The sequence below is a fragment of the Physeter macrocephalus genome, chromosome 1 (genome assembly GCF_002837175.3).
Source record: "Physeter macrocephalus isolate SW-GA chromosome 1, ASM283717v5, whole genome shotgun sequence".
In the NCBI taxonomy this organism is placed as follows: Eukaryota; Metazoa; Chordata; class Mammalia; order Artiodactyla; family Physeteridae; genus Physeter; species Physeter macrocephalus.
In genome coordinates this window covers 111,531,749-111,559,182 of record NC_041214.2, presented here as the reverse complement: position 1 = coordinate 111,559,182, position 27,434 = coordinate 111,531,749, and the positions used below count along the sequence as shown (strand labels likewise).

General features: G+C 38.8%; 1 protein-coding gene across 5 annotated transcripts; it reads left to right on the top strand.

The window, feature by feature from the left end:
- The first annotated feature begins 227 nt into the window (after positions 1 to 227).
- CEP97 (centrosomal protein 97) lies at positions 228 to 27,434 on the top strand. 5 transcript variants are annotated; one of them, XM_028493806.2, is made up of 12 exons: positions 234 to 341; positions 2,492 to 2,634; positions 3,382 to 3,540; positions 4,547 to 4,648; positions 6,882 to 6,995; positions 7,549 to 7,715; positions 13,322 to 13,486; positions 16,856 to 16,989; positions 17,427 to 18,201; positions 21,684 to 21,759; positions 22,991 to 23,276; positions 23,542 to 23,612. In XM_028493806.2, the coding sequence occupies exons 1-12, from the start codon at positions 299 to 301 to the stop codon at positions 23,550 to 23,552; spliced, it is 2,175 nt and encodes a 724-aa protein (XP_028349607.1). In that variant the 5' UTR covers positions 234 to 298; the 3' UTR covers positions 23,553 to 23,612. The 5 variants fall into 5 exon arrangements, with proteins under 5 accessions (XP_023976122.1, XP_028349607.1, XP_028349606.1 ...); XM_024120354.2 differs by having other exon boundaries at positions 228 to 341; positions 22,991 to 27,433; XM_028493805.2 differs by lacking the exon at positions 234 to 341 and adding an exon at positions 569 to 629 and having other exon boundaries at positions 22,991 to 27,433.

Here is a 27,434-nt window from a genome sequence, read left to right as displayed (position 1 = left end):
TTATAATCATCCCGATGGTAAAAGTGTCAAATTTCGAAAATACCTAGAAAAGAGAGTGACATGATCATTTAACAATAGACTGCTTCCCTGCCAAACAAAGGGAGTTGACCCGGTTCCCAAACTCACTTTGGCTCAAATTCTAACCCGGGTTTCGCATCGTTAGCTGTAGGCAGCCAATTGGGCCGTTTGGGTGCCGTGCATCCTGGGAGCTGTAGTCTCTGGCTTCTTCCTCCCGACCACGAGTTGCAGCTAGCCTAGCAGTCGGAGGACGGTTGCTTGGTATTAGCAAGCGGGAAGTATGGCGGTGGCGCGCGTTGACGCGGCTTTGCCTCTTGGAGAAGGTAAGGCGATCCCTACCCCTGGCTCCCCAGGTTTACTCCATAGAACTGAATTATAGTTGCCCGGTGGAGAGAAGAAGACTGGGTTTAGGGGTGCAGTTCTGGACCAGTTCTGATGTGGGGTTGTGGGCATCGCGGAGGCGCGCTGCCCTCTGGGAGTTGTAGTCCCCTGGGCGCTGCCTGGCTCTCCGGCGTCGCGGCGAGGGCCAAGCGGGGGACTACAAGCCCCAAGAGACCTTCGCGCTGCTCCCGCGCTCCTGAGGATGCCTGGGCGGTGGGTTTCTGGCCGCGGTAACCTTTCTTGGATGTTTACTTTGAGTTCTGGGTGCCCAAGTGAAAACTGCACGATCTCCCCTTTCCCGGTGGATTCCTAGAACGTTCAAGAAAACCCTGTCTCAAACACAGCTCTCTAGATTGACGTTGGACCCTTTCTTGGAAGTGTCCGGTGGCCGTGATAAAATCTGGGGGTTATCCAGAGCCCACAGTTCTCCATCCCTTTTTCTGCAGACCGGGCCCTGGGGTATAGCTTGGTCTCTGCCCAGCGGAACGCGGGGCGTGGGTGCTTTTGTAGGTACTGTGTGAGCGGAGCTCCTTTGTTTTGGTTACAGTTCGGAGGCTCTGGGTCAGGGTCAGGGCTGAAGGTGAAGGCCCGTTTCCACCGCTTAGGTCTGGGGCTCATTATCTAGAAGGGAGAGTCTAAGAGGTCTCTCGATCTCTTTGAATTGTGTGCAAAGGCTATGCATTTTCCTGGGACGGTATATAGCTTTCACCAAATTCTCAGAATCGAATGACCCCCCCCCCCACCCCGCCCCAAATGCTAGAAGCCGTTAGACAATGGAAAAACGTTGGTTGAAACCCTTCAGGAGAGCAATCTCGCATAATTATTTCCCGCAGTAATCTTAATCTGGGTAGAAATTTGAAATTGGCAGTTTCTCTGGTCCTCCCCCCGCACAATCTATCTGTGATAGATATCACAAATCTATCTGTAGCTCTTAAACTCCACCTCCCCAGCCCACCATGGCAATGTACTGATAATAATAGCAGTTAACATTTATAGAGCACTTTTTATATGAGCAAGACTGTGTTCTGAGTGCCTTTTTAAAAAAAATTATCTCATTTTCTTTGTAGAACAACATTATAAGGCAGGTATTATTAAAATTCCCATCTTACAGAGTAGAAAAGTGAGCCCAAAAGAGATCAATAACTTGCCCAAGATACCACAGTGATTAGCTTAGTGGAGCCAGGATTTGAACGTCTGTTAAATATACCAAATTACTTTATTGAATTCTGTGTGCCAGGAATGGGACTAAGTACTGTTCATATGGTTTCTCTTTTCATCCCCACATCAATTTAATGAATTAGGTATATTATTTCCATTTTGTAGATAAATTAACTATACTTTGATTTTCAAAATAGTTTGGGCACTTTAGGATATACTGATAGATTGTAAGCAGGTTGGTCTCTATCAAAAGATTAGTTACATTTAAAAAATAATGTCATTACTTAGGCACAAAATATGGAAGTAATAGTTCACATTTAAATGTGAAGAATTCCAAAGTATTATATCACAGAAACTTGAGTAGAGGGACTTCCGTGGTGGCGCAGTGGTCGAGAACCTGCCTACCAATGCAGGGGACACGGGTTCGAGCCCTGGGCCAGGGAGATGCCACATGCCATGGAGCAACTAAGCCCTATGTGCCACAACTACTGAGCCTGCACTCTAGAGCCTGCGAGCTATAACTACAGAGCCCACGAGCCACAACTACTGAAGCCAAGGCGCCCTAGAGCCTGTGCTTTGCAACAAGAGAAGCCACCGCAATGAGAAGCCCGCACACCGCAACTAGAGAAAGCCCATGTGCAGCAACGAAAACCAACACAGCCAAAAATAAATAAATAATTTAATTAAAAAAAGAAAGAAAAGAAACTTGAGTAGAATATCACAAATCTAGGTATAATTTGATATTTCTAAAGGAAAATGAATAATTTCAATCTGTAGTCACTTAGAAATCAATTGCTTTAGTTTTTAAAGCTTGATGTTTATTATCCTCTAGTGTTTTCTAACTCTAAATATATAAGATTTTATGAGTATAATTTTATCCCTATGCTCAGCTGTTGTAGCTGTGTTTTCTAACAGTTTCCCTTTTCTTTTCAAGGATCAGTGGTCAATTGGTCAGGACAGGGGCTACAGAAATTAAGTCCAAACTTACCCTATGAAGTTGATATTCATACTTTGATTCTGGATAAAAATCAGATTATTAAATTGGAAAATCTTGAGAAATGCAAACGTTTAATACAGGTAGGTATTGCTATGTGGGGTAATAGTTATATAAGACCAGTTTATTATTATACAAAATAAAAGAGTAAGATAAAAAGTAACTCTGCAAGCCTAGAAAGCAGTAAATGTTGCCTTAAATTTTTAAAACTTTTAATAACTGAAATAAATTTATTTAATAAATGAATAAAATAATTTAAGAAAAAATAATTTTTACATGATGATTATTAAGTGATGCTTTAAAAATTTCTCCTGAAGATGAACACATTTTTGCTACCTTTAGAGTAGACTAGAAAAAAGAGCATTTGTTAAAAAAGAAAACATTTTATGTTGGCAAAATATTGTGTTGTTAAGATAACCTTTTATTTCATGGTGGGGGTAAAGAGTTGATTAATTCATTCCTTCAACAAATGTCTATTGGGCCCTTATGTGTCTGGTACTGTTCTAGATTTTGATAGAGATAGTGAAAGGACTCTGTTATTGTGGAGTTTACATTCTCAAGTAGTTGCTGTGTTAAAGATGTTTTCTTTTAGTAGTTGGAGGAGGTCTGATTGCTCAGCTTTATCTGTATTTTCCACTGCTTAGGAATGACAACAACAACAAACTAATAGTTGCACTGCAGAATTTTTAGACAATATATGTGAAGAGTACAAATTGGGTTTGTATATTTGGGAATGTTGGGCCATATAAATAAATCTTTTAAACCACCCTAATGTGAAAGTAATATTTATATTTTACTCCTAAGAATAATGGTATGTTTTCTTTCCACAGTTGTCAGTGGCTAACAATCGGCTGGTGCGGATGATGGGTGTGGCCAAACTGACCCAACTCCGGGTGTTGAATTTGCCTCATAATAGCATTGGCTATGTGGAAGGCCTAAAGGAGCTAGTACATTTGGAATGGCTGAATTTGGCAGGAAATAATCTCAAGGTGAATTGTTTCTTTAATTTGCCTCATAATAGCATTGGCTATGTGGAAGGCCTAAAGGAGCTAGTACATTTGGAATGACTGAATTTGGCAGGAAGTAATCTCAGGGTGAATTGTTTCTTTCTTTCTTTTTTTTTTTTAAGTAATTAGGTTTTTGTTTTTTTTTTTACTTCACAAAAGTATTTGCTGTGAAAAAGAAATTTAAGCAGTATAGAAATAAGTAGAATAAAAAGTGAAAGTATCCACTCCCATTCCCCAGAGATAATTTCAGTTAACGTAACCTGAAAAAAAATCTCATTTTGAAAATTCATGCTGAATTAAGTTTTATGTACATGTTTAATGGTACAGTGGAGAATATACTGTTTTAAAAGTCAGGAGATCTGGCTTCTAATCCTGCTTCCACCACTTAGTAGCTCTATAATTTGGGGTAAGTTAATAAATATTTCTGTGTCTTATTTTTTGATATGCTAGGTAAGGGAACTGGATTAAATGATGATAACTGACTTTTATTGAGTATGTAATGTATGCTAAGTACTCTTCTAACCACCTTAACTGTTTTAACTTATTCAATCTCATGACAGCCAATAAGGTAGGTACAGTCTTTATGCTTATTATATAGATGAGGAAACTGAAGTACAGAGAAGTTGAGTAACTTGCCTAAGGTCACACAGTCAGGAAGTTGCAGAGCCAGGATTTGAATCCAGGCAGTTTGGCTCCATTGTTAACTTGTAAAGTCTATGTTATACCAACTGTCACATGTCATCACTAAAAGTTTCTTTAAGCTGTAAATATCTGACTCTACTCTTAGAGAGATAATGAAGGTAGAAACTAGCTATATAGCAATATGCCAGATTCTGTTGGCACTGCCTCTTTTTTCTCTTGCTAAACCCTGCTCCTCTGCTTCTGATAATGGGCAGAGGAGGCAAGAGGCTCAGCCACAGGAAATAGGGAAGAATTTCATTTTTTGATTTCATGTGCATGAAATAATGTGATCCTTTTCTTGTAATAGGCCATGGAACAAATCAATAGCTGCACAGCTCTTCAACACCTCGATTTATCAGACAATAACATACCCCAGATAGGTGATCTATCTAAATTGGCATCACTGAAGGTAAGTGTGTTTTCTATGTCATTTCTGAAATTTTATACTAAAATACCAAGAGAAAGTAACCTAATTGATCTAAAATCAGCCTGCTGTTATGAAGAACAGATAGCGTTCATTATGGTAAAAATTCTATTAGAGTACCAGAAATTAAGTATGGAACTTTTTGTTGTTAATTTCTATAATTGATTTACTTTAACTAAAACTGGTTGTTGTAGTTAAGGTTAATTCTTATTTACCATCCAACAAACATGATGAAACTCCCTTTATGCCCAATCAGCCAACGTTAGCAGCTTCAGTTATATAGTACATAACATGTTGGTGGGCTTGAGAGTAAACATTCCTGAACTTGACTGTTTTTTGACACTCAAGATTGCTATTTTTTAGTTATAGATATTACTAAATTACCAAAATTAACCTCACTTTAATTTAAAAAATCTGTGGCCTGTAGCACTTTTTATAGAGGGGAATGCAATCATAAGTCAGGGGTCCCCAAATCCTGGGCCATTAGGAACGGGCCGCACAGCAGGAGGTGAGCGGCAGGCGAGCGAGCAAAGCTTCATCTGTATTTACAGCCTCTCCCCATCGTTTGCATTACCACCTGAGCTCCACCTCCTGACAGATCGGCGGTGGCACGAGATTCTCATAGGAGCACGAACCCTACTGTGAACTGCTCAGGCGAGGGGTCTAGGTTGCACACTCCTTGTGAGAATCTAATGCCTGATGATCTGAGGTGGAGCTGAGGCAGTGATGCTAGCACTGGGGAGTGGCTGCAAATACAGATTATCGCTAGAAGAGAGGTTTCACTGCACAGAGACCATAATAAATCAATTGCTTGCAGACTCATATCAAAACCCTATCAGTGAGTGACAAGTGAAAACAAGCTCAGGGCTCCCACTGATTCTGCATTATGGTGAGTTGTATAATTATTTCATTATATAGTACAACATAATAATAACAGAAATAAAGTGCATAATAAATGTAATGTGCTTGAATCATCCCAAAACCATCCCCCCACGCCCCTACCCCGCCCCCGCCCCGGTCTGTGGAAAAATTGTCTTCCACAAAACTGATCCCTGGTGCCGAAAGTTTGGGGACTGCTGAAATAAGTAACAGTTGGCACCACAACTTCAACATGTGTAGGCTTTTTCCATATTTTTGCTCCATTGGATATTATTAGCATCAGATGAATTCATTAACCTTAGAAACAGTATTATTAGCTCAAATTTCACTATATTGTTAGCAGAGATCATTTTTAGCAACAATTATTCTAAGCAATTTGATGTAGCCAGATACTAAGAGAATTCAAATGAACTAAAAATGATTGAACTTTTTTTTTTCTGGAATGGAGGCATGATTACCTTATCAGAATCCTGGGTGTTGGGACTTCCCTGGTGGCGCAGTGGTTAAGAATCTACCTGCCAATGTAGGGGACATGGGTTTGATCCCTGGTCCAGGAAGATCCCACATGCCTCGGAGCAACTAAACCCTGTGCCACAACTACTGAGCCTGCACTCTAGAGCCCGAGAGCCACAACTACTGAAGCCCACGTGCCTGGAGTCCGTGCTCTGCAACAAGAGAAGCCACTGCCATGAGAAGCCTGTGCACCGCAACGAAAAGTAGCCCCCGCTCGCTGCAACTAGAGAAAGCCCACATGCAGCGATGAAGACCCAACGCAGCCAAAAAAATAAAAAAGAATTCTGGGTGTTGGGAGTATTCGCTTTATTCTTCATTGTTGCTGACTTAATTTGAGTCAGCACCATCTCTAAGCACATTCAGCCTTCCTCAAGCTTTAAGTTAACCAGGAGAATATAATTGCAAATTATGGTTTGTGGGTTATCTCTCTCTCTCGGAAAATTTGCTTTATACCTGATTGTTTTAATGAATGTTTTCTTTCACTTTTCTCACCCTCTGTTTTGATGTTTTAAAAGGAAATGATCAAGTATGTTGGAAATTGCTCAAGTTTTAATAACTTAAATCTCACAACCTGCCTACACTAAGCATATGTTCTTGGACAAGTCTTTAAACTTTCTTGATCTTAGAATGTGGATGTGAAAAAGGAGAGTTGGACCAGAAAACCACGTAGGACCCTTCCAGCATTAACAGTCTTTGATTTGTGTGTGATGAGAAGTATAATAAAACAGATCACTTTATGTTTGTACACACCATTTTGGTTTTATCAAAATAGACCAATTTATTTGTAATCTTTTCATTTGTAATGCATTTTCTTTTTACTTTCAAGACCCTACTTTTACATGGAAATATCATCACCTCTCTTAGAATGGCACCTGCTTATCTGCCCAGATGTCTTGCTATACTTTCTTTGGCAGAAAATGAAATCCGGGACTTAAATGAGGTAAAATTTGAGGGTATCTTATGGGATCTGGGAAGCTGGAAAGTCAGGAGAGATGCAGGAAAGGGTTGTGAGCTCACTTTAGACTGTGAGCATCTTGGAAGAAACTGCTATCAGGATGAAACACTTGGCTCTAGAAGACCATTATTTTTCTTTCTACTTTTACTTAATGTCAATGGGTTATTAAGGCTTAATTTCATTTGTAATGCTGTACTTATCACTCCATTGGGAAGTAATTGTTGGTAGAGGGACATGTACATTAACAGGGTTAATAAGGCACACTCTGCACCTTTTTCTGGCTGCTGTTATATTTTCAAAATAGGGTTCTCTTTGCTAGGAAATAGTGCTTTCTAAGGGACTTTGTGCAGCAAGGACAGATGGCCGTATTGTTGGAATTTTGGAAGTCAGTGGATGATATAAGAGTGTTACTTGTCACTTTTCAAAACAAGAGGGAAATTGTTACATTCTCAAACTGCCAAAGATGTGTAATCAGTAGAAGCCCTGCGCTTGACACTGAGTAGTGCATTTCATTCAACAAAGATGTCCTTTGTTCCAGATCTCTTTTCTGGCATCCTTAACTGAATTGGAACAGTTGTCGATCATGAACAATCCTTGTGTGATGGCAACACCTTCCATTCCAGGGTTTGACTATCGGCCATACATCGTCAGCTGGTGCTTAAACCTCAGAGTCCTAGATGGATATGTGATTTCGCAGAAGGAAAGGTGAATGTGACCCCTTTAACATCACATTTATCATGGAAGTTAACTGAAAAGCCCATTTCTAGCTTACTACAGGTTAATAAACTGAATATTTCTTGAAATGTGCATTTAGAAATTAAGATCATTTGTACTATCATATAGCAGACTCTGTGCTGTTCATTTAGGATTTTTTATCCTTTCTAAAAAAGGATAAGAAATAAATGTCAACCTTAGAGGTTGGGGCTAGTGAGTTTAACTTCTTGCCCAACATACAACAAATTGATTTCTAAAAATTCTTTTGTTAATCGATTGTTTGGGGCTTGGAGCATTTCTACATAGAAACCGTGTTATAGATGCTGTGTAGGATTTCAGATCAATCCCATAAAAGCTTCTATCCATCATATTGTAAAGGCAGTATTAATAATACCTTAGTACCCAACTACTCTTTATAACAGTGACCTTGGGAAAATGCGTGCAGAGTTCCAATTTGGAACTGGTAGCAGACATGCTGATTGGTCCTCACCTTCTACCTGTGAAACAGGAGAAGTGGGAACTCCCCCTTCTCTAGATCTTTGATGATTTCTGCAGCTTGGAGCTGGGACCCCTGCATGATGGGGTCTTCTGGACACTGGCACATGATCAGTAGAATCAGAGCTTTAGGGGAGGTAAGGAACTAGGTTGTGGACAAGAAGGGGTGGATTTAGGGAGGATAGTGAGAATCAAGATGACTTAATTCTCCTCACTCTGCCTCATTTCTCTTCTTCCTTTCACTGCATACACACCCGCATTCATGGACTCAGCACATACGTTCTTCCTCGCTGTTTTGGTCCTTCTGTTCTACAGATTGATAGTCGCTTGAGGGGTTTCCCGATGGGAGAAGGAATGGTAGATTACTGACAGGGTTTTCCTTTTCTTTCTCCCTCTCTTTCGTCTAGTTGCTATACAGGGTGTGGGGCAGTGAGGAATGGCAACCAGGAGCTACGTAGTGGTAGTGCTGGTGTAGGGTGCGGGACGTATGTCAGCTCTGGTTTGCCTACAAAAAAGCGTGGCTTTTCCTTTTTCCTGCAGTGAGTGTTGCTGTGTATTCAGACACCTTATTTTATTTCAAACTGTGGGTAATTCTAAAGCTGGAATATGGGTTTACTTGGATTATCTTCTCTGGATCTTCCTTTAATAGAAAGAAAGACGTTATCAGATTTCTCTGTGGGAGTAGGACTGGCAACATTTTCATATATGGCAGCAGCATGGTGAGATGGGCGGAGGTAAGGATTTGGTATAAAGAGAGACCTGAGAAGAGAATGAGACCTGGTCAGGAGAGACAAGAGAATGCTTCACATCTTTCCCTGCCACCATTAGCAATGTGGCCTGGACAAGTTCCATAACTTCTCTGAGCCTTAGTTTTCTCATCTGTAAAATGTGGCTAAAACTACCTAGCTTTCAAGGATGCTGTGAGAACTAAAGATAATGGATATAGCATAATACTGGTCAGACAGTAGATGCTTAATAAGTGATAATTGTCATTATTACTTAAGGATAGGGACTGGGGATTGAAGAGTTTTGTAGAAACTAAAGCTAGTGTTAAAAAGCAGAAGATATCTGTTGAATAGATGAATAATAATGCAAAGGCTATGTTTCTATACTGTGGAAATGGTTTTAATCCAAGTGACTTTAAGGTGAATTTGTATTTTTTTGCAACTTTCTCTATAATGTTTTGTAGTTGTTTAATTTCAGATTCTTGAGGAGGTAGGGAAGAATGGACTTTTACTTGGGTAGCCTCTCTCTCTCTGTGGGGTTATTCTACACTAAAGTATGGGAGGAAGGAAGAGGTGGGAGTGTAGCATAATAGCAACCCTTTCTCAGACAGATTTCTTTTCCCCCCCACATTAAAAAAATTGCACAGTATCATATAATTCAGAAATAGTTCAAACGTACTATTTAAAAATACCCATATAATCATCACTGAAAATAAGACTAGAACAAAACCAGCACTCCAGAGATCTCCTTTGCCCCACTCTCATCATAACTCCCCTCCCCACTAGAGATAACCACTATGTTGATTTTTTTGATAATTCAGAAAGATTATTTTTTTCCTCATTTATTATGGAGGCTTCAAATCAACCAGCTCCCACTAGAGTAGCTAAAATTAAAAGGACGGACAATACTAAGTATTGATGAGTATGTAGAACAATTGGAACTCTCATACACTGTTCTAGGAGTGTAAATGGTGCAGCCATTTGAAAAACTGGCAGTATTTACTGAAGTTGCACTTATAAATACACTATGACCCAGCAGTTTGGTTTCTGGTATATACCCTAGAGAAATAGGTGCATATGTCTACCGAAAAACATGTATGTAAGCATGTTCGTAGCAGCCTTATTCATAATAGCTCCAAACATTTGGGAGCTATATGGGACATTTGGGAAACAACCCAAATGTCAGTGCATAGAAGAGTGGGTAAATAGAGTTCTCTTCAAACCAAAGAACCTAGGTTGTTGAGAAAAATGCTGCTGCAGTTGATGTCTGAGACAACTGTGTAGTCTGTAAACAGTGCTCCCATGTTTTAGAACAACTCTGGAAGTATTTTGTCTTGGAGGGAGGAATTATTCTAAGGGAGAGCTATTGACTGAAAAATCAGTGGGTAGCCTGAGCAGTGTTCCAACATTTTCCTGGTCAACCTTGGAATTGCCCTGAAGGATAGGCAGGAAGGAATTTCTAGTTTTTGTATCTACCCAGCCTGTTATTTGCTAAGAACAAGTTAAATTTTTTCTCCATGACTAAGAGTGTCCCAAGTTCCCTGATGACCTTGGGTAACCAGATCTTGAGTGTGTGTGTCACCCAAAAAAGTAACTTGAGCAGTCACCCACCGCTGTGGTGCTTTGGCTGAGGGCTTTCTCAGAGAGAAGCACACCTGGGGAAGGACCTTTGTGTAACACCTCAGGATTTGGAGTTATTTCTGAATTTGTTTTCAATCTCTGTTTTACTGTTTATAGGACCTAGTACCAAGCTACACCTCTGTTGCTTACAGATCAGAACTTAGGGAGCAGAATTTTGGAGACGTTTCAATCTTGTTTCATCTATCCCGCACTTTTTTTTTGGTTAGGATATTTTAAAAGCAAATACCAGATATCATTTCATCCATTATTCCTTTTTTTTTTTTAATTAGGTGAAAGAGCAGTTTTAAATTCTCTCAGTAGTTGCTATCCCTGTTATATAATGTAGACTGTTCCTTTAATTTCAAGAGAAAAGTCATATTCCAGTGATTTGAAATTAATATGTTAGAGCTGAATTAATTTTAATTTTGTCTTTGAATGGGTAGAGAGATTTTTTTTACCTAAGAAAATATTGTATGGTTTAATAAACTTGTGTAATGGTGTGTTTATTGATGAATGTGAAGCAAAGGCAGAAAAACAGATCTTACAGTAGTTGATACTCCACAGTTCGTGGTTCACCTCGCACACTTAAACTGTGGAATACCTGAGCCTCCTTCTGTATCCTTTTACTTTCGCTTTTCTTTCCTCCCAAACTACAAACCATCTATAACCTGGAAGTGTCGCTTGCTAGCTATTAAAGTTGGGGATTGTCTTCTATTATGGACCTTTTTTAGGGACAACCTTTCAACAAGCCATTTGCTTGGCAGGAGAACTTATGGAAACTTAGAGTTCATGAAGATTCTGAATAAGCTTTATTTAATCCACAGGAATGTGTCTATGGAAGAAATACTTCTAATTATTTTTATTAACTGTATTAAAATTTTTATTGTTACATGACTTCAGTTAATCAGGTTGGCATACTTTATATCTCATTGTTAGAAAACAGTTTCTCCTTTCTTGTGACACTGGCACATCATAGAAAACTAAACTCATTTTACTGCACCAAGACTCTTCTGCACTATTTAACCAGCTATCAAAAGAACCAGTTTCTTTTCAGTCTATATAATACATCTTGGGTGGCTTAACAGTTTTGGACTATACAGTTTTTTGCATAATGTGGATACCTTAATGTGAAGGTTGAAGAAAATGGTTGTGGATTGGAAGTGATTTTCAAACTATTTGCAATGCTGAGTTAAATGGTGTACAGAGAAACAAAGTATGCCAAAATGATGCAACTTTAACTTCAAGTTGATGGGCAGATTTAAGAGTGATAAAATTGAGGCAAAAGCATGTTAATTAAAAAGAAATTCAAACATATTGCAAAAGTAAACAGTAGTGTAATGACCTCCCCTGAATCTGTCACCCAACTTCAGCAGTTTTCAATTCATGGCCAACTTTGTTCATCTATACCTTCACCCACGCCCCCTTTTCCTGTATTAGTTTGAAACAAGTCTCAGATTATATATAATTTCATCTGTAAAAGATAAGGACTCTTAAAGAAATAACTACAATATTATCACTTATCAAAAAATTTAACAATAATTCCATAATAACACCAGATATTAGATAAGTGCTTACATTTCTAGTAGTCCTCATAAATGCAGTTTTGTAATGGATTTTTGGAAACAGGATCGAAATAAGGCCATACATTGTAATTGGTTGATATATTAAAAAAATTTCTTTCCTGCTCTCTCTTTCAGTGTTTTAAAAATGTATTATCATTGCATGCTCCATGGGTTGGCTGTGCTGATTGGGTAGTTTTCACTTGGGATCTTGTGGTGAGATCACACGGGGCAGGAGTCGTTTGAAGGCTCAACTTGGCTGGAGGTCCAAGATGATGCTTTCAAATCTCTCTATGGGTTCCTCCTCTTCTTGTTTTCTTTGCTTTCTTTTCTCTTTTTTTGGTTGTTGAAGAAATCAGATTATTTGTCCTATAGAGTTTCCCACTGTACTTATTTTGCCAATTGCTAAGTCTCCGTGTCCTTTGACATACTCCTCTCCTTCTGTATTTCCTGTAAATTGGTAGTTGGATGTGGAGGTTTGATCAGATTTTTGGGGGGGAAGGACTACTTTGTGGGTTCTATTGAGAGGCACGTGGTGTCTGGTTGTCTCTTGTGTTACGAGTGGCTATTAATGATCAGTGCCTAAATCCATTAATTCATTGAGAGTTGCAAAATGGTGAAATTTTAATTCTATCAATTTTTTTATTAGCTGGAATACTTCTATAAAGTAACTATTTATTTGGTCATTGGTATAGTTTGTATAGGAAAGGTAGAATTAATAATATTTAATTTGTCTCCTTTATTTACCAGTTTTTAAAAATAATGAGTTGGTAGTTCACTAGCATCCTTCAGCTGTGACCAATTAGCTTTAAAAAAAAAACTATCATTATGAACTAATGGATTTAAACACAATTTATGTATTTAGGTACTTCAGTTTGATATTGAATGGAGGGACTATTCATTGCTTCTTTGAAAATAATTTTAAAATATTTGGAAAATATTTATTTTAAATAAATTTAAAATATTAGTAAAAATCTTTGGAAGTGCTCCTAAGCAAGAAAAAAGGTTTAAAACATTGTAATAGTAAGGAGAATGAATCAGAAGGATAGATTTTCTTTTTAACTTGAGTGAATTTTATTTATGAAAAATATCCAATGATACTATAAAGGTAAATTAAGAAGGAAGAATCATTATTGCTTAAAAATGTATCTTGTCTACCCTAGTGCCATCCCTTCTTCTTTATGTCCCTCAATTCCAGTTTAAAAGCTGAATGGCTGTATAGTCAAGGCAAGGGGAGAGCATATCGGCCTGGCCAGCACATCCAGCTTGTCCAGTATCTGGCTACAGTCTGTCCTCTCACTTCTACGCTGGGTCTTCAGACTGCAGAGGATGCCAAACTAGAGAAGATTCTGAGCAAGCAGAGGTGAGCCCATTTATCTGTAGCGGCTGATGAATTCACAAGTGAAAATACCTCTGACTCTTTCCTGCAGGGTTAGTAGGACTGAGGCGAGTGCTGCGACCCACATTTCTGGGCACTTGGGCCACTGGTCACTGCAGCAGTTCTGTAGGGGAACCGAACCTTGCAGTGCAGTCCAGTTTACTCCCCAGTAATTGCATTGCTAATCATTTCTTCAGTGGGGGGAGCCAAGCAGCATGGGAGAGTGGGATTTTAAAAAACTGCATTTGTCCCTTAATGTGGGTGTTTCATATGGGTTTTAAAATACTAACATTAAGAAGTATAGCTTGGAGTCTTCCCTGGTGGCGCAGTGGTTAAGAATCCGCCTGCCAGTGCAGGGGATGTGGGTTCGATCCCTAGTCTGAGAAGATCCCACATGCCGCAGAGCAACTAAGCCCGTGCGCCGCAGCAAGAGAAGCCACCACAATGAGAAGCCTGCGTACCGCAACGAAGAGTAGCCCCCGCTTGCTGCAACTAGAGAAAGCCCGCACGCGGCAACGAAGACCCAGCTCAGCCAAACATAAATAAAAATTTAAAAAAAAAAAAAAAAAAAAAAGAAAAAAGTATAGTTTGGGAATTGCCTGGCAATAAAAATTTAAAAAAAAAAAAAAAAAAAAAGAAAAGAAGTATAGTTTGGGAATTGCCTGGCAGTCCACTGGTTAAGACTCCACACTTTCACTGGGGAGGGCCCAGGTTCAGTCCCTGGTTGGGGAGCTAAGATCCCACAAGCCGTGCAGTGCAGCCAAAAAAAAAAGTATAGCTAGAAGCATTTAGTAGTCACTTCTTTTATCAGAGATCCTGCCTTTGAAGGTTTGTGCGTGTATATGCGTATGATGGTGTCTGACTCTGTGATTTAAAAATAAGTTTCTTAACCTTTTCTATCCAGTGCTTTTAAATGAGACTTTGTAATTTGGGGGTTATTAAAGGTATATACTTTCTCCTTTTTAAAAAAAAATTATTTTATTGAAGTAGAGTTGATTTACAATGTTGTGTCAATCTCTGCTGTACAGCACAGTGACTCAGGTATACACATATAGACATTTTTTTTAATATTCTTTTCCATTATGGTTTATCCCAGGAGATTGGATGTAGTTCCCTGTGCTGTACAGTAGGACCTTGTTGTTTATCCATTCTAAATGTAATGGTTTGCATCTACCAACCCCAAACTCCCAGTCCATCCCTCTCCCTCCCCTCCTCCCCCTTGGCAACCACAAGTCTGTTCTCTATGTCTGAGTCTGTTTCTGTTTTGTAGATAGGTTCTTTTGTGCCATATTTTAGATTCCACATACAAGTGATATCATATGTATTTGTCTTTCTCTTTCTGACATACTTCAGTATGATAATCTCTAGTTGCATCTATGTTGCTGCAAATGGCATTATTACATTCTTTTTTATGGGTGAGTAGTATTCCATTGTGTATATGTACCCCATCTTCTTTATCCATTCATCTGTCGATGGACATTCAGGTTGTTTCCATGTTTTGGCTATTGTAAATAGTGCTGCTATAAACAAGGGGTACACGTGTCTTTTTGAATTATAGTTTTGTCTGGGTATATGCTCAGGAGTGGGATTGCTGGATCATATGGTAATTCTGTTTTTAGTTTTCTAAGGAACTTCCATACTGTTTTCCATAGTGGCTGCACCAATTTACATTCCCACCAACAGTGTAGGAGGGTTCCCTTTTCTCCATACCCTCTCCAGCATTTGTCATTTGTAGACTTTTAAAAACATTTAAAAAATTTTTAAATTTAATTTTATTATTATTTAAAATTTTATTATTTGGCTGCATCGGGTCTTAGTTGTGGCACGCGAGATCTTCGTTGTGGTTTGTGGGCTTCTGTAGTTTCAGTGCTTGGGCTTCTCTCTAGTTGTGGCACGCAGGCTCTAGAGCGCGAGGGCCCAGTAGTTGTGACGCATGGGTTTAGTTGCCCCGTGGCATGTGGGATCTTAGTTCCCGACCAGTGATTGAACCCCTATCCCCTGCATTGGAAGGTGGATTCTTAACCAGTGGACCACCAGGGAAGTCCCTGTTATTTGTAGACTTTTGATGATGGCCATTCTGACCCACGTGAGGTGGTACCTCATTGTAGGTTTGATTTGCATTTCTCCAATAATTAGTGAGGTTGAGCATCTTTTCATGTGCCTACTGTCCATCTGTATGTCTTCTTTGGAGAAATGTCTGTTAAGGTCTTCTGCCCATTTTTCAATTGGGTTGTTTTTTTTGTTGTTGAGTTGTATGAACTGTTTGTATATTTTGGAGATTAAGCCCTTGTCAGCCACATCGTTTGTAAATATTTTCTCCCAGTCTGTAGGTTGTCTTTTCTTTTGTTGTTGCTGTTTTTTTTTTTGTTTTTGTTTTTTTTTTTTTTTTTTTTTTTTTATGGTTTCCTTTGCTGTGTAAAAGCTTGTAGGTTTGATTAGGTCCCTTTTTTTTTTATGGCTTTTAAAAATAATTAATTAATTTTTAAATTTTTGGCTGTGTTGTGTCTTCATTTCTGTGAGCAGGCTTTTTCTAGTTGTGGTGAGCGGGGGCTACTCTTCGTTGCCGTACACAGGCTTCTCATTGTCGTGGCTTCTCTTGTTGCAGAGCACGGGCTCTAGACGCGCAGTCTTCAGTAGTTGTGGCACGTGGGCTCAGTAGTTGTGGCTTGCGGGCTCTAGGCTCAGGCTCAGTAGTTGTGGTGCATGGGCTTAGTTGCTCCGCGGCATGTGGGATCTTCCTGGGCCAGGTCTCGAACCCATGTCCCTTGCATTGGCAGGCAGATTCTTAACCACTGTGCCAGCAGGGAAGCCCCCCATTTTAAAATTTTTGTTTTTATTTCTATTGCCTTGGGAAACTGACCTAAGAAAATATTGGTATGATTTATGTCAGAGAATGTTTTGCCTATGCTTTCTTCTAGGAGTTTTATGGTGTCTTGTCTTATGTTTAAGTCTTTAAGCCATTTTGAGTTTATTTTTGTGCATGGTGTGAGGGTGTGTTCTTTTTTTTGTTTGTTTTGTGTTTTGGCTGCGCTGAACGGCTTGTGGGATTTTAGTTCCTCAACCAGGGATCGAAACTGGGTGTTCAGCAGTGAGAGCGTGGAGGGACCACTGGACCACCAGGGAATTCCCCTGTGAGGGTGTGTTCTAACTTCATTGATTTACATGCAGCTGTCCAACTTTCCCAGCACCACTTGCTGAAGAGACTGTCTTTTCCCCATTTTATATTCTTGCCTTTCAAAGGTATATACTTTGAAAGCTTGTAAACTTCTACCTTTTTGACCCCTTCAAAGGAAGCAGAAAAAGCTTTCTTTCTTTGGTTTGCGTTAAATCACATCAGATGTTACTGATTTTTAGGTTTCACCAGAGGCAGCTGATGAACCAGAGCCAAAATGAAGAGTCATCTTCTCTTGCTCCTGTTGAAACAAGGGCACCCCTTGTATCGGAGCATTCCAGCCCCATTCAAGATTGCCAGGTAGTCCAGGAAAGTGGTAAGAAGTTAACCGATCTCTGATCGTTTTTCTCCAAGTTGCTTGATCTGTTTGGTATCATAAAACAAAAAAAGTACATGTTTTCATAATTTTTTACTTGTTAGCTTAAGTGAGCATTTGGATCTTATATTTTATATATATGTATATACACAGGTAGACATATATATAACTACTATATGTCTAATTTTTGAAAACGTTCAGAGGACTGCTACCTTTTGAAGTGACCTGGTACTTTGATTATTCTTATGACCATTGCAAGAATTCATTTTCTTAAAAATATTTGGTTTGGTGTTTTAGGCATATTGGAGGAAATTACTGAAAGCATTTCCTTGCACTTTACTATATTTCAGGGATTAGAGTTCATTAAAAGGATCCAACTGAAAAAATACCTCTTTAAACATTTAATGTTTTAAATGATGTTCTGTTTATTCTTTTAGAACCCGTCATCCAGGTCAATTCTTGGGTTGGGATAAGCAGTAATGATGACCATTTATATGCTGTTAAGAATAACTTTCCAGCCTCTGTACACACTACAAGATATTCTCGAAATGACCTGCACCTGGAAGACATCCAGACAGATGAAGACAAGTTAAACTGTAGTCTTCTCTCTTCAGAGTCTACTTTTATGCCAGTTGCGTCAGGACTCTCTCTAGTATCACCTACAGTTGAGGTGAGGCTGCAAGACACTAACTTGGGCCTAGAAGATGATGGTGCTGCCGATGAATCTGTGAAATGTCCGGAAAACAACGGCTTTGATAAGGAAGGGGAAAAGGCTTTTTGGGCTGCAAATGAGAATTCTGTTGAGATGACAAAAAGTGCTATCAGTACAGAGGTAAATGAGAAAGATGGGCTATTACTTTGTCCTGAGCCAACAGTAACCAATGCCGTCATAAAGGATGACACCCACAGTCTTACATCTTTTCCTGAGTCAGTTGGACATGATGTCTTCCATGCGCAGCCAGACAGTGAAGAAACCATGTCTCAAACAGCTTCAGAGAAACTTCCTTGCAGGGTTTTAACCCACAGATCTCTTACTTTGGGACAAAATAAAGTTGCCCTTCAGAAATTGAATGAAGCAGCCACCAAGCTTCAGGCCTGTTGGCGGGGCTTTTATGCCAGAAACTACAACCCACAAGCTAAAGATGTACGCTATGAAATCCGGCTGCGCCGGATGCAGGAGCACATTGTCTGCCTAACTGATGAAATAAGGAGGTGAGTGAAAAGTCCCTGTTTAGGACTTTTACAGTTTGGGTGCTGTTTGGTTGGTTTGGGGGTGTCAGATTCTTAGCATTGATTCAGAACACTGAATCACTGCTTTTGTGGCCAGGACACTTTCCATACCATGATGCCACTCTTGGTTTGTCTCCTACAATATACTGAAAGCATCTTGAGTGCAGGGACTGCCATATGCATCTTCATCTGTAGTACAGCAATTGGAACATAGATGCAGCATAGCAGTAAATTTTGAATGAATGCATGCCTTATGGACATCTATATACCTAAACACGGAAGGTACAGAAAATATAGAAAAACTGAATTTTAAGTATAAAAATGAGAAGATGAGAAAGTCTACATAGAACCCAGTAGGTGACATAAGAATTAAAGAAAATAGCAGGGACTTAAAAGGGGCTAAAATTTGGGGGCTGTGGTGGAAATTATTTGTTCATTCCATGGCTCACATGTTTTCATGACTGTCAACTCAGGAAAACTAGGATTTCATAGATTTATTCTGAGTATTAGTATTGTAACCAGCAGTATTTGTTAATATTGTCAGGTGGGAGAGGAGGAAGCAATAAAAGAGACTGAGAAGGGACAGCTAGAGTGGTAGGAGAACTGGGAGAGTGTGTGTCCCAGCTCCAACAGGGAGGTGTTTCAGGAGAGAAGAGAGGTGCTGTAAGAGGACAGGAAACTGTGTGTTAGATTTAGCAGCTGGAGGTTATTGGTGACTGTGTTGAGGGTCCCCAAGACTATCCTCAGGTTTGATGATTTGCAAAAAGGACTCACAGGACTCAAGAAAGCTATTCTTTATGTTCATGATTATGGTTTATTAGAGTGAAAGGATATAGATTACAATCAGCAAAGGAAAAAGACACACAGGGCAGAGTTTAGGAGAGACCAAGTACAAGCTTCTAGTTGTCTTCTTCCAGTGCAGTTGTACACATGGGGCTCGATTCTCCTGGCAACAATGTGTGACAACACATATGAAGTATGTGAACCTCAAAGGAGGCTCACTCGAGTCTTGGCATCCAGGGTTTTTACTGGGGGTCAGTCACCTAGGCATTGAGTGCCCATGTGACTGACCTTAACTACTCAGACCTCAGCCCCCACCCAAGGTCAAACTGATGCATTGTGGCCCAGAGTCTCAGGTGAACAAAACAGGTATTCACCAGAAAGTACACTGTTAGCATAAACCAAGGTCCCAGATGTACAAAGATACTCTTATCAGGCAGGATATTCCAAGGGCTTGGAGGTTATCTCTCAGGAGCTGGTCAAGGCTAGTCCTGTCTTTAGAATGTACAGAGTTCAAACACCCCAGTCCTGTTGAGTTAACCTTTTCCTGCCCAGTGAACTTCTTAAGAGCAGCTTCAGAAGGTAGTGGGATGAAGGCAGTTTGGAAAGGATTGAGTAGTGAGTGAGAGGTGAAGAGTGAGGGTAGCGACTTTTGGGAAGTGTTGATGTGAGGAAGAGGAGAGAGTAGGTGGATGCCAGAGGAGAATCTGGACTTAAGAAGCTTCTTTTTTAAAGATGGGAGATACAGAGCAGGTATATGTGTTGATGGAAATAATTCTATAAGGAAGGAAGAACTGATGGTGCAGAGCAAAGAAAGAAGAAGTGCAGGATGGAAGTTCTTGAGAAGGTGAGAGAAGAGGTCCAGTGCACAAGTAGAGGGAACAGGAGCAGGTAAGGTGGTAGGTTTGATGGTGGGATAGGGAAGTCCTGTCTGATGGTTGCTTCTCCTTTTCCAATAATATACAGGATGCAGTCAGCACTTGGAAGTGAGGAGAGGGGTGAGGATGTGGGAGGTTTAAGAGAGGTATGAGGTGTGCGGTATTCATCTTCAAAGTGAACTTATAAGGGGAATGGAGGAGGATAACTGGACAGGGTGAGGAAAAACTTAAAGTGCAAAACGATAGGTCAGACTGTATGATTTTCATCAACAACTCTCAGCTGTTCCATTCTGATTTTGGACATGGTTCAGCCAGGAACGGGTTTTTTTCCAGGTGAACATGGTAGGGGAGAGAGGGAAGGGCAAGGGAGCTGACGACACTTGGGCGGGGAATGATTATAATGATGGATCTCAGAATTTAAGCGAGGTAGAAGGAAAGACAAGAGAAAGGGGTCATTTGTTTGGTGGACATAGGTGAAGATTGGTCGTCCAGGTTGTTGCAGATTATGGCAAGAACAAGTGAACTGGGAGGATTGGACGTAGTGGTTTGTGTTGTTGCTTGAAACCAATTTCGAAAATGGTGTAGTCAGAATGCTTGGGTCTAATACACTGCCAAATGTAGGATAGATAGCTAGTGGGAAGCAGCCGCATAGCACAGGGAAATCAGCTCGGTGCTTTGTGACCACCTAGAGGGGTGGGATAGGGAGGGTGGGAGGGAGACGCAAGAGGGAAGAGATATGGGGATATATGTATACGTATAGCTGATTCACTTTGTTATATAGCAGAAACTAACACACCATTGTAAAGCAATTATACTCCAATAAAGATGTTAAAAAAAAAATGCTTGGGTCTAGAGTGGGACTGAGGATGAGTGATGAAGGGTGGATTATTGTTAGATAGAGCATCCATGTGAATGTCAAGAGCTCCAGAAATGACAAGGGGAACAGGGCAGAGAAAAAGACTAGTGCTGAGCCTTCAGTGAATGGGGGCCGATAATGGGAGGTCAGTACCTGAAAAAGAGTTTTGGGAAATTTAGCAGGATGGCTGGAGTTCTTGAAGGAGGAAGGTTAAGACTCATTTGTAAACAGCAGTGAGAAGCAACGTTCTGGCCCTGATGTGTGAGTGAAAAAAGTAGCTGCCACTTGAGAGAGCTACAGAGGTTGAGTGTATATGGGAGTTTGCTGATTATAATTCGGGAGTCCCACATGACACAGTAGGAGGGCTTTGGGGAGCTAGAGAAAGTAGATCAGAGGTTCAGAACAAAATGGGGTGACAGTTTAGGAGATAATGGACAGCTAAGAGAACCTTAGGTTTCTGATTAGTTTAAGTACAGAGATGGGGGCAGTGAGCGCAGAGTGAAAACTTTAATGAATGAGAGGAAGGTCTGTTGATAGCAAAGAGTATGTCAGGAGGCAAACAGGGATGTGAAATTTGATGTGATTAGTCCTACTGTTCTCTTAGAAGAGGGTGTTTCAAGCTGTGGTCCTGATCCTTTCTGCAGCTCCTGCCCCTTTGGTATGTTTGGCTGGGAAATTGAGGCCAGATAAAGAGCCATTTAATATTTTTTATTTTTCATTACTGGCAATCCTTTGTAGAACCAGTATAATCTGAATTTCAGTCACATCTTATTTGGCTTCTATGTTGAGTCATAGCTTAAAACTAAAGTTTCACTTAGATATTCTAAAAGTGGAAAGGACTGTTATTAGAATATTAATCTCTTTACAATGTATATGTTTATTCGTCATAACAAGAAGTACAATTCAAAGCACCCTTTCTTGTATCAGTAATGGATTTTGAATTATTGTAGATTACGAAAAGAAAGAGATGAAGAACGTATTAAAAAATTTGTAGAAGAAGAGGCTGTCAGATTCCTTTGGAACCAGGTAAGTTCCCTCCTGCTGAATTACCTACTGTGTGAACAAAGAAAAATTCTAGATTTCCTGAGAGAATCATAGAGTAGTTACAGGTAAAGTAAGCACCCTTTCTCAAGGTTAAGGATGTGGTTTGTGTTCCTTGCCACTCTGAACTAGGACAGTGAATTTTGTTACATTTTTCTGAAGAAAAATATTTTCATAATTTTGACCAGAGAGATAAAGAACTATAACCCTGAAGGAAAGTACTAAATTGAGGGATATTGTTATAATTTTCCAGTAGAAATAAAAAGCCCAGTTTGAAGTTTCATGTAGCTATCTTGTTTTATCTTTTGAGACTATTTGAATGAAAGGTGATTGAAATAGTATGTGATGGCTATAATATGCATGTCCTAAAAGGTACACATGACTTCCAGGGAGAGAGTTTGAATCCTGTAGTAGCACACTTTAGGGACAGTTCCCTAAAACATTGGTTTTACTATCATTGTATCCCAACAAATACTTCTTGATAATAATCCCTTGGAAGTATTTTTATAAACAAATTTGTTATAATAGGATTTTACCTATATTATATTTGAAAATACATAGTAAAAGGTCTGGAAGGCTACATATTAACCTGCTATCAGTGATTACCTTGGAGGATGGTCAAAGGGAAACTAAAAAATTCTATATATTGCTTTCTTGTTGCAGATTTTACAGTAAAATTCTGAGATTTTAATTATACTTTAAAAGTGTAAAAGCATATTATCAAGAACTTGGGGTATTTTTAGGTATTTTAGAGTTGTATATACTATATTGTTAGTTTTTAAAAACTCTTATCCCAAATGGGTATCTAAAATGAGACTTTTATTTTAGCGAATCTACTCATATTAATAGGCTCTAATCTGTCTTATTAGATAGACCTCAGTGTATATTATCGAGTACCTTATTTACCCCTTAGTCAGCTATACATGTGCTATTGTGCTTCTGATTATTTTTCCAGTAGTAGGAAGAGAATTGCTTCGGCCCATCCCTGCTCTGCTGGTGAGGACCTTTTATTACCAAGGACGTGAACCACTTGTGCCAGCCAGGTCTAGGCTGGGGGTGCTATGGAAAGGATAAGGGGAGTCAGGTCGTTTCTAACTCCAGTTATGCCATCTGCCATTTACCAACTTCATGAGTGTTGGGGAAGAAAGCTCAAAGGACAGTTGTAAAACAGGCATGATTTATATTTTGTAGTAAAACTATATCCTTTGGTTTATAGGTAAGGTCTCTACAAGCTTGGCAGCAGACGGTGGACCAGCATCTAAGTTCCTGCCGTCCTGATGTTCCTCCTGTATCAAGTACTCTGGTGCCATCTAACCCTCCATTATTCACCCAAAGTCAGGAGCCCTCTTCTGATCAAAACTCCGATTGGTTCATTGCTCCTGTTGAAGCTCCTCAAGAGAAATCCTTACCAGAATTTCCAGACTCTGGTTTTCATTCCTCCTTAACAGAACAAGTTCACTGTTTACAGGATTCTTTGGATTTTGAAAAAAGTTCCACAGAAGGTAGTGAAAGTTCCATAATGGGGAATTCCATTGACACAGTCAAATATGGCAGAGAGTCAGATATAGGGGATGTTAGTGAAGAACATGATGAATGGAGTAAGGAAAGCTCAAACAATGAGCAGGATAATAGTCTCCTTGAACAGTATCTAACTTCAGTTCAACAGCTAGATGATGCTGATCAGAGGACACATTTTGATGAAGGGACGGGAGATAGTAAGCCTGACATAGCTCGTTCCCCTGAAAACTTAGATATCTTGTCTGACAGTGCTTCTGTAGATGACACTCATGGCACATCTCCTACTTTGCAAGATGAAATCAATCAGACACCAGAGAATTGTGAATTAAATGCAGAAGTTCAAGGGCAGCAGTCAGAATGTAATTCTACATTTCAGGTATTGCATGTTGGTATTATTGTGTAGCATGTCTGGTTGTTTGGGAAGCAGAAGTCCACTTAATTTAAGAATATTTTCAGTTGGCTTCTTTTGGGAAAGAAGAATATTTCTCCCAATTTTGTTACTATTTATATAGAATTTATATTCTTGTCTCATATTTTCCACATCTTAGGTACTAAGCTGAATCTTCATTTTGATTTAGTTGGCTTTTTACTTAAGCTGTAATGTATCAAACAATATTCATATTGAAAGCCACATGCACTTTATTAACAACTAAATTGAATCAACAGTGTTCCTGTGTTTTTATGTATTCATTTCCTTTCAAAAATAAACTAGAATACCTTAAAGAAGATAGAAAATTTTACCTTAAAGATATAAATAAGAGAATTTTAATTCTTCTGTATGTGAGGAAATTAATTATGTAGTGAGGAATGCAGTTGGTTACAGTGAACATAAATGACAAATGTAAGGATTGTGAACTACTGAAATTTGCCATCCTCCTTGGAGTAAGAACATGTGTTTTTAAGCCTTTCTCCTCCCTTATGAGTCAAGGGAAGCCTTCTTGTAAGCGAATAGGGAGAAGAGGTAAGATTATATGATGTTTCAGTGGGGATGATTAGATTGTCTCATGGAAAACTTTAGTAAATGCCATGTATCAGTTTTAACCTATGAAGCAAAGTGTTCCATCCAGAATTAAAGTCAAGCTTATTTAAAGAGGCAACACAAGACTATTTCTCTTAGGTATAGGCTCCATTCACTTGGAATAATGTCACAGCAAACATTTATTATCTTTTCATTTGGTAATTTTTTTACCCCATAGATAAGCACTTATGTGCCAATATAGTGCCAGAAATTAATGTTTGTTTTCTTTGTTCCTGCTTTATATTTGCTTATGTTTTTCAGCAGAGGCCCATGATCATTTACTTCACTCTTGACCTCTGCCTCATAGAGAAGAACATTTAAAATAATACCAGTGGTAGAATATGAATGACATTTTTTTTTTTAAAGAAATTTTTTTTAATATGGCTGTGTTGGGTCTTTGTTTCTGTGCGAGGGCTTTCTCTAGTTGTGGCAAGCGGGGGCCACTCTTCATTGTGGTGCGCGGGCCTCTCACTATCGCGGCCTCTCTTGTTGCGGAGCACAGGCCCCAGACGCGCAGGCTCGGTAATTGTGGCTCACGGGCCCAGTTGCTCCGCGGCATATGGGATCTTCCCAGACCAGGGCTCGAACCCATGTCCCCTGCATTGGAAGGCAGATCCTCAACCACTGCGCCACCAGGGAAGCCCTGAATGACATTTTTTTAAGGACTATTTTCTATATAAATCTCTGAAAAAGTGCCACATTCAGAAGACAGTTTAATGGTGGTAAAGAAAAAATAAACCTCATTCATTTCTTTACTTATTAAAAGAATATATGTCTGTAACTCCAGGAAGAAATGATAATATTGTGTTTGAATGTTATAGATAGATGCATTCGCAAATCAAGGATAATTTTTGGAAGCTTGATATTTTAATCTTTGAGAATGTTCTGATATCATTGAACAACACATATCTGACTTCCCCCCAGTCTATGGACGTACAGTGATTTAAAACTATGGCAATACTTAACTGTTCTCTAAATTTAGGTGCTAAATATGTATTCATTATTCAGTTACAGTCACTAGGTCCCCTTCTTTGAAGTTATATAAAATAAAAGCTGGTCCTTCCAAGAATAAAGTCAGGGATCACATTTTATACTTCGTTGATGGTTAGAAACATTTCTCCAGTATGGGTAAGATGCATTTTTCTCGGTTTATAAACGTGTAGCACTCAGGTTGAGAAGACTTGGATTTCATTCTCAGAAATCCAGAATCTCTTGCAAAGGAAATATTTTCTGTCTCATAAACAAAATAGCAGTCTTACATTCAAAGGATTTTCCCTAGCAAAGCATGTATAACATTGAATGCATGTTAAATAAAAGTAGAATTTTTAACTTTTTGAATAATGCTAATTATCTCTTATGAATGATTTTGAATTTTCTTCTTAAATCTACCTGATTTTTCTATTTTACAGTTAAGTGCCTCATTTGCTGCCCATAGTTAGACAAAGGAAAACCAACTTGCACCGCACTAGTACCAAAGTGCTGTTTCATGGTACATTAATTTCTCATAAAAGCTCCTGAAATGTCGTGGTTCAGTATTACCTAAGTAGGTTTCTCCTGACATCTCCTCCCTCCTCTCTTTTTTTGAGAAATGGCAAAACACAACTGAATTCATTTGAACATCAGCATTTGTCAGCAAGATTTTTTTTTTTACCTTTGTGTTGTTTTTGTAGCCCATAAATGGTATTCAACATACTTTTGAAATTGACAGAATATGATAATGACTAATACTCTGCTGTATTTAACTTCACTGGTTTTGAAGTGCAGGAATATTAAGTAGCCCCCAACCTTAACTGTATAGATTATCTTGAATGTAAATAGGATGAAAATAATGTAAACTACACCCCCAGCCTAGACCTGGCTGGCACAGTATAATTAAAATAATTTATTTAACTAAGATATTTGGTTTTAACTCTGGGCTATTCATTGTTCTGGCTGAAGAGGGAATGGGCCTAGTAAGGTTTGAGAAGTTGAGCTTTAACACAGTCTTTGTGTTTTTCTAATAGGAGAGGTTTAGTTCAGCTGTGCTATTTTAGTTCAGTTCTCTTGATTTATGGACATTCAGTATATCAATTAAATATTCCTTCAGAAGCACAGAATCATACCATGTGAGAATTATAAGGAACCTTAGAGATTGTCTATTCTAATCTCTTTGTTTTAAAGATGAAACTAAAGCACAGAGAACTTAGATGACTTTTCTGAGGTTATAGCTAGTTTATAGAAAAAAAACCGTGGAAACTTAAACGTTATTGTATTCCAAAATTTTATTATATACTTTCTATTATTCTTTACATTTAGTAAGTCAGTAAGAAAGTCTCTACAGATTTTTTATTCTCTTTGAAAGAGAAAAAATACTTCTAGGAGAGCTAGAACTCTACCACTCAAGGCAGAGTGGCTTGTAGAAAACAACTGATTCATTCAGAACCCTAAGTGAATTTTCTCCAAGAAATGTGATTTGATTAAAATGGTTCTTAAAGAGTAACGCAGTAGAAACTAACCTTTTGAAAGAATAACTGCATCTTGGAGTCTATTTTTTGATGACAAGAAGTATAACAGATTGCTGAGATATATAAAATTTTCTAGTGAAAAGCTAGTTTGATTATATTTCATCTTTAGTTTTACAGAACAACAGATGTTAGTTTTAACTCTCCTGGTGTGCAGAAAGCTTCAATCATGACAGTTGATATATAAACAATACAGTTTGGTTTTTATAAATTTAATTATAAAAGGCCTTATAATATGCATGTTTTTAGGAAAATATTTAGCCACACAGTTGTTAGTATATATGCAGAATACTTTATTCTTGAATAATGTGGGTGCCATTCTTGAGTGTGGATTTTTCTTTTATTTTGTTTTGGATTATTTTAAATATACAAATACCATAATAGTGTATTTTTCTGTTATCTACTTAAGACAGGTCTAGTTCCACTTTTAATAAGTATTTTCAGAAGCAACATGGACTGAAGATATCATACTATCTCCCTTGGTCGTTTTTTGGGCATCAATTCTTAGAGTTGGATTTATAACAATAATATAAAATATAAAAAAAAATTATTTTCTGGACAATTAAGACATAAAAAGGGAAAATATAAAATAGGTCTGATCAATTTCCCACTTGTTAATGAAA

Coding starts and splice junctions, on each gene's coding strand:
- CEP97 (XM_024120354.2), top strand. CDS start 299: ATGGCGGTGGCGCGCGTTGACGCGGCTTTGCCTCTTGGAGAAG. Junction 2,635..3,381: donor AATGCAAACGTTTAATACAG/GTAGGTATTGCT, acceptor TTCTTTCCACAG/TTGTCAGTGGCTAACAATCG. Junction 18,202..21,683: donor CTAACTGATGAAATAAGGAG/GTGAGTGAAAAG, acceptor GAATTATTGTAG/ATTACGAAAAGAAAGAGATG.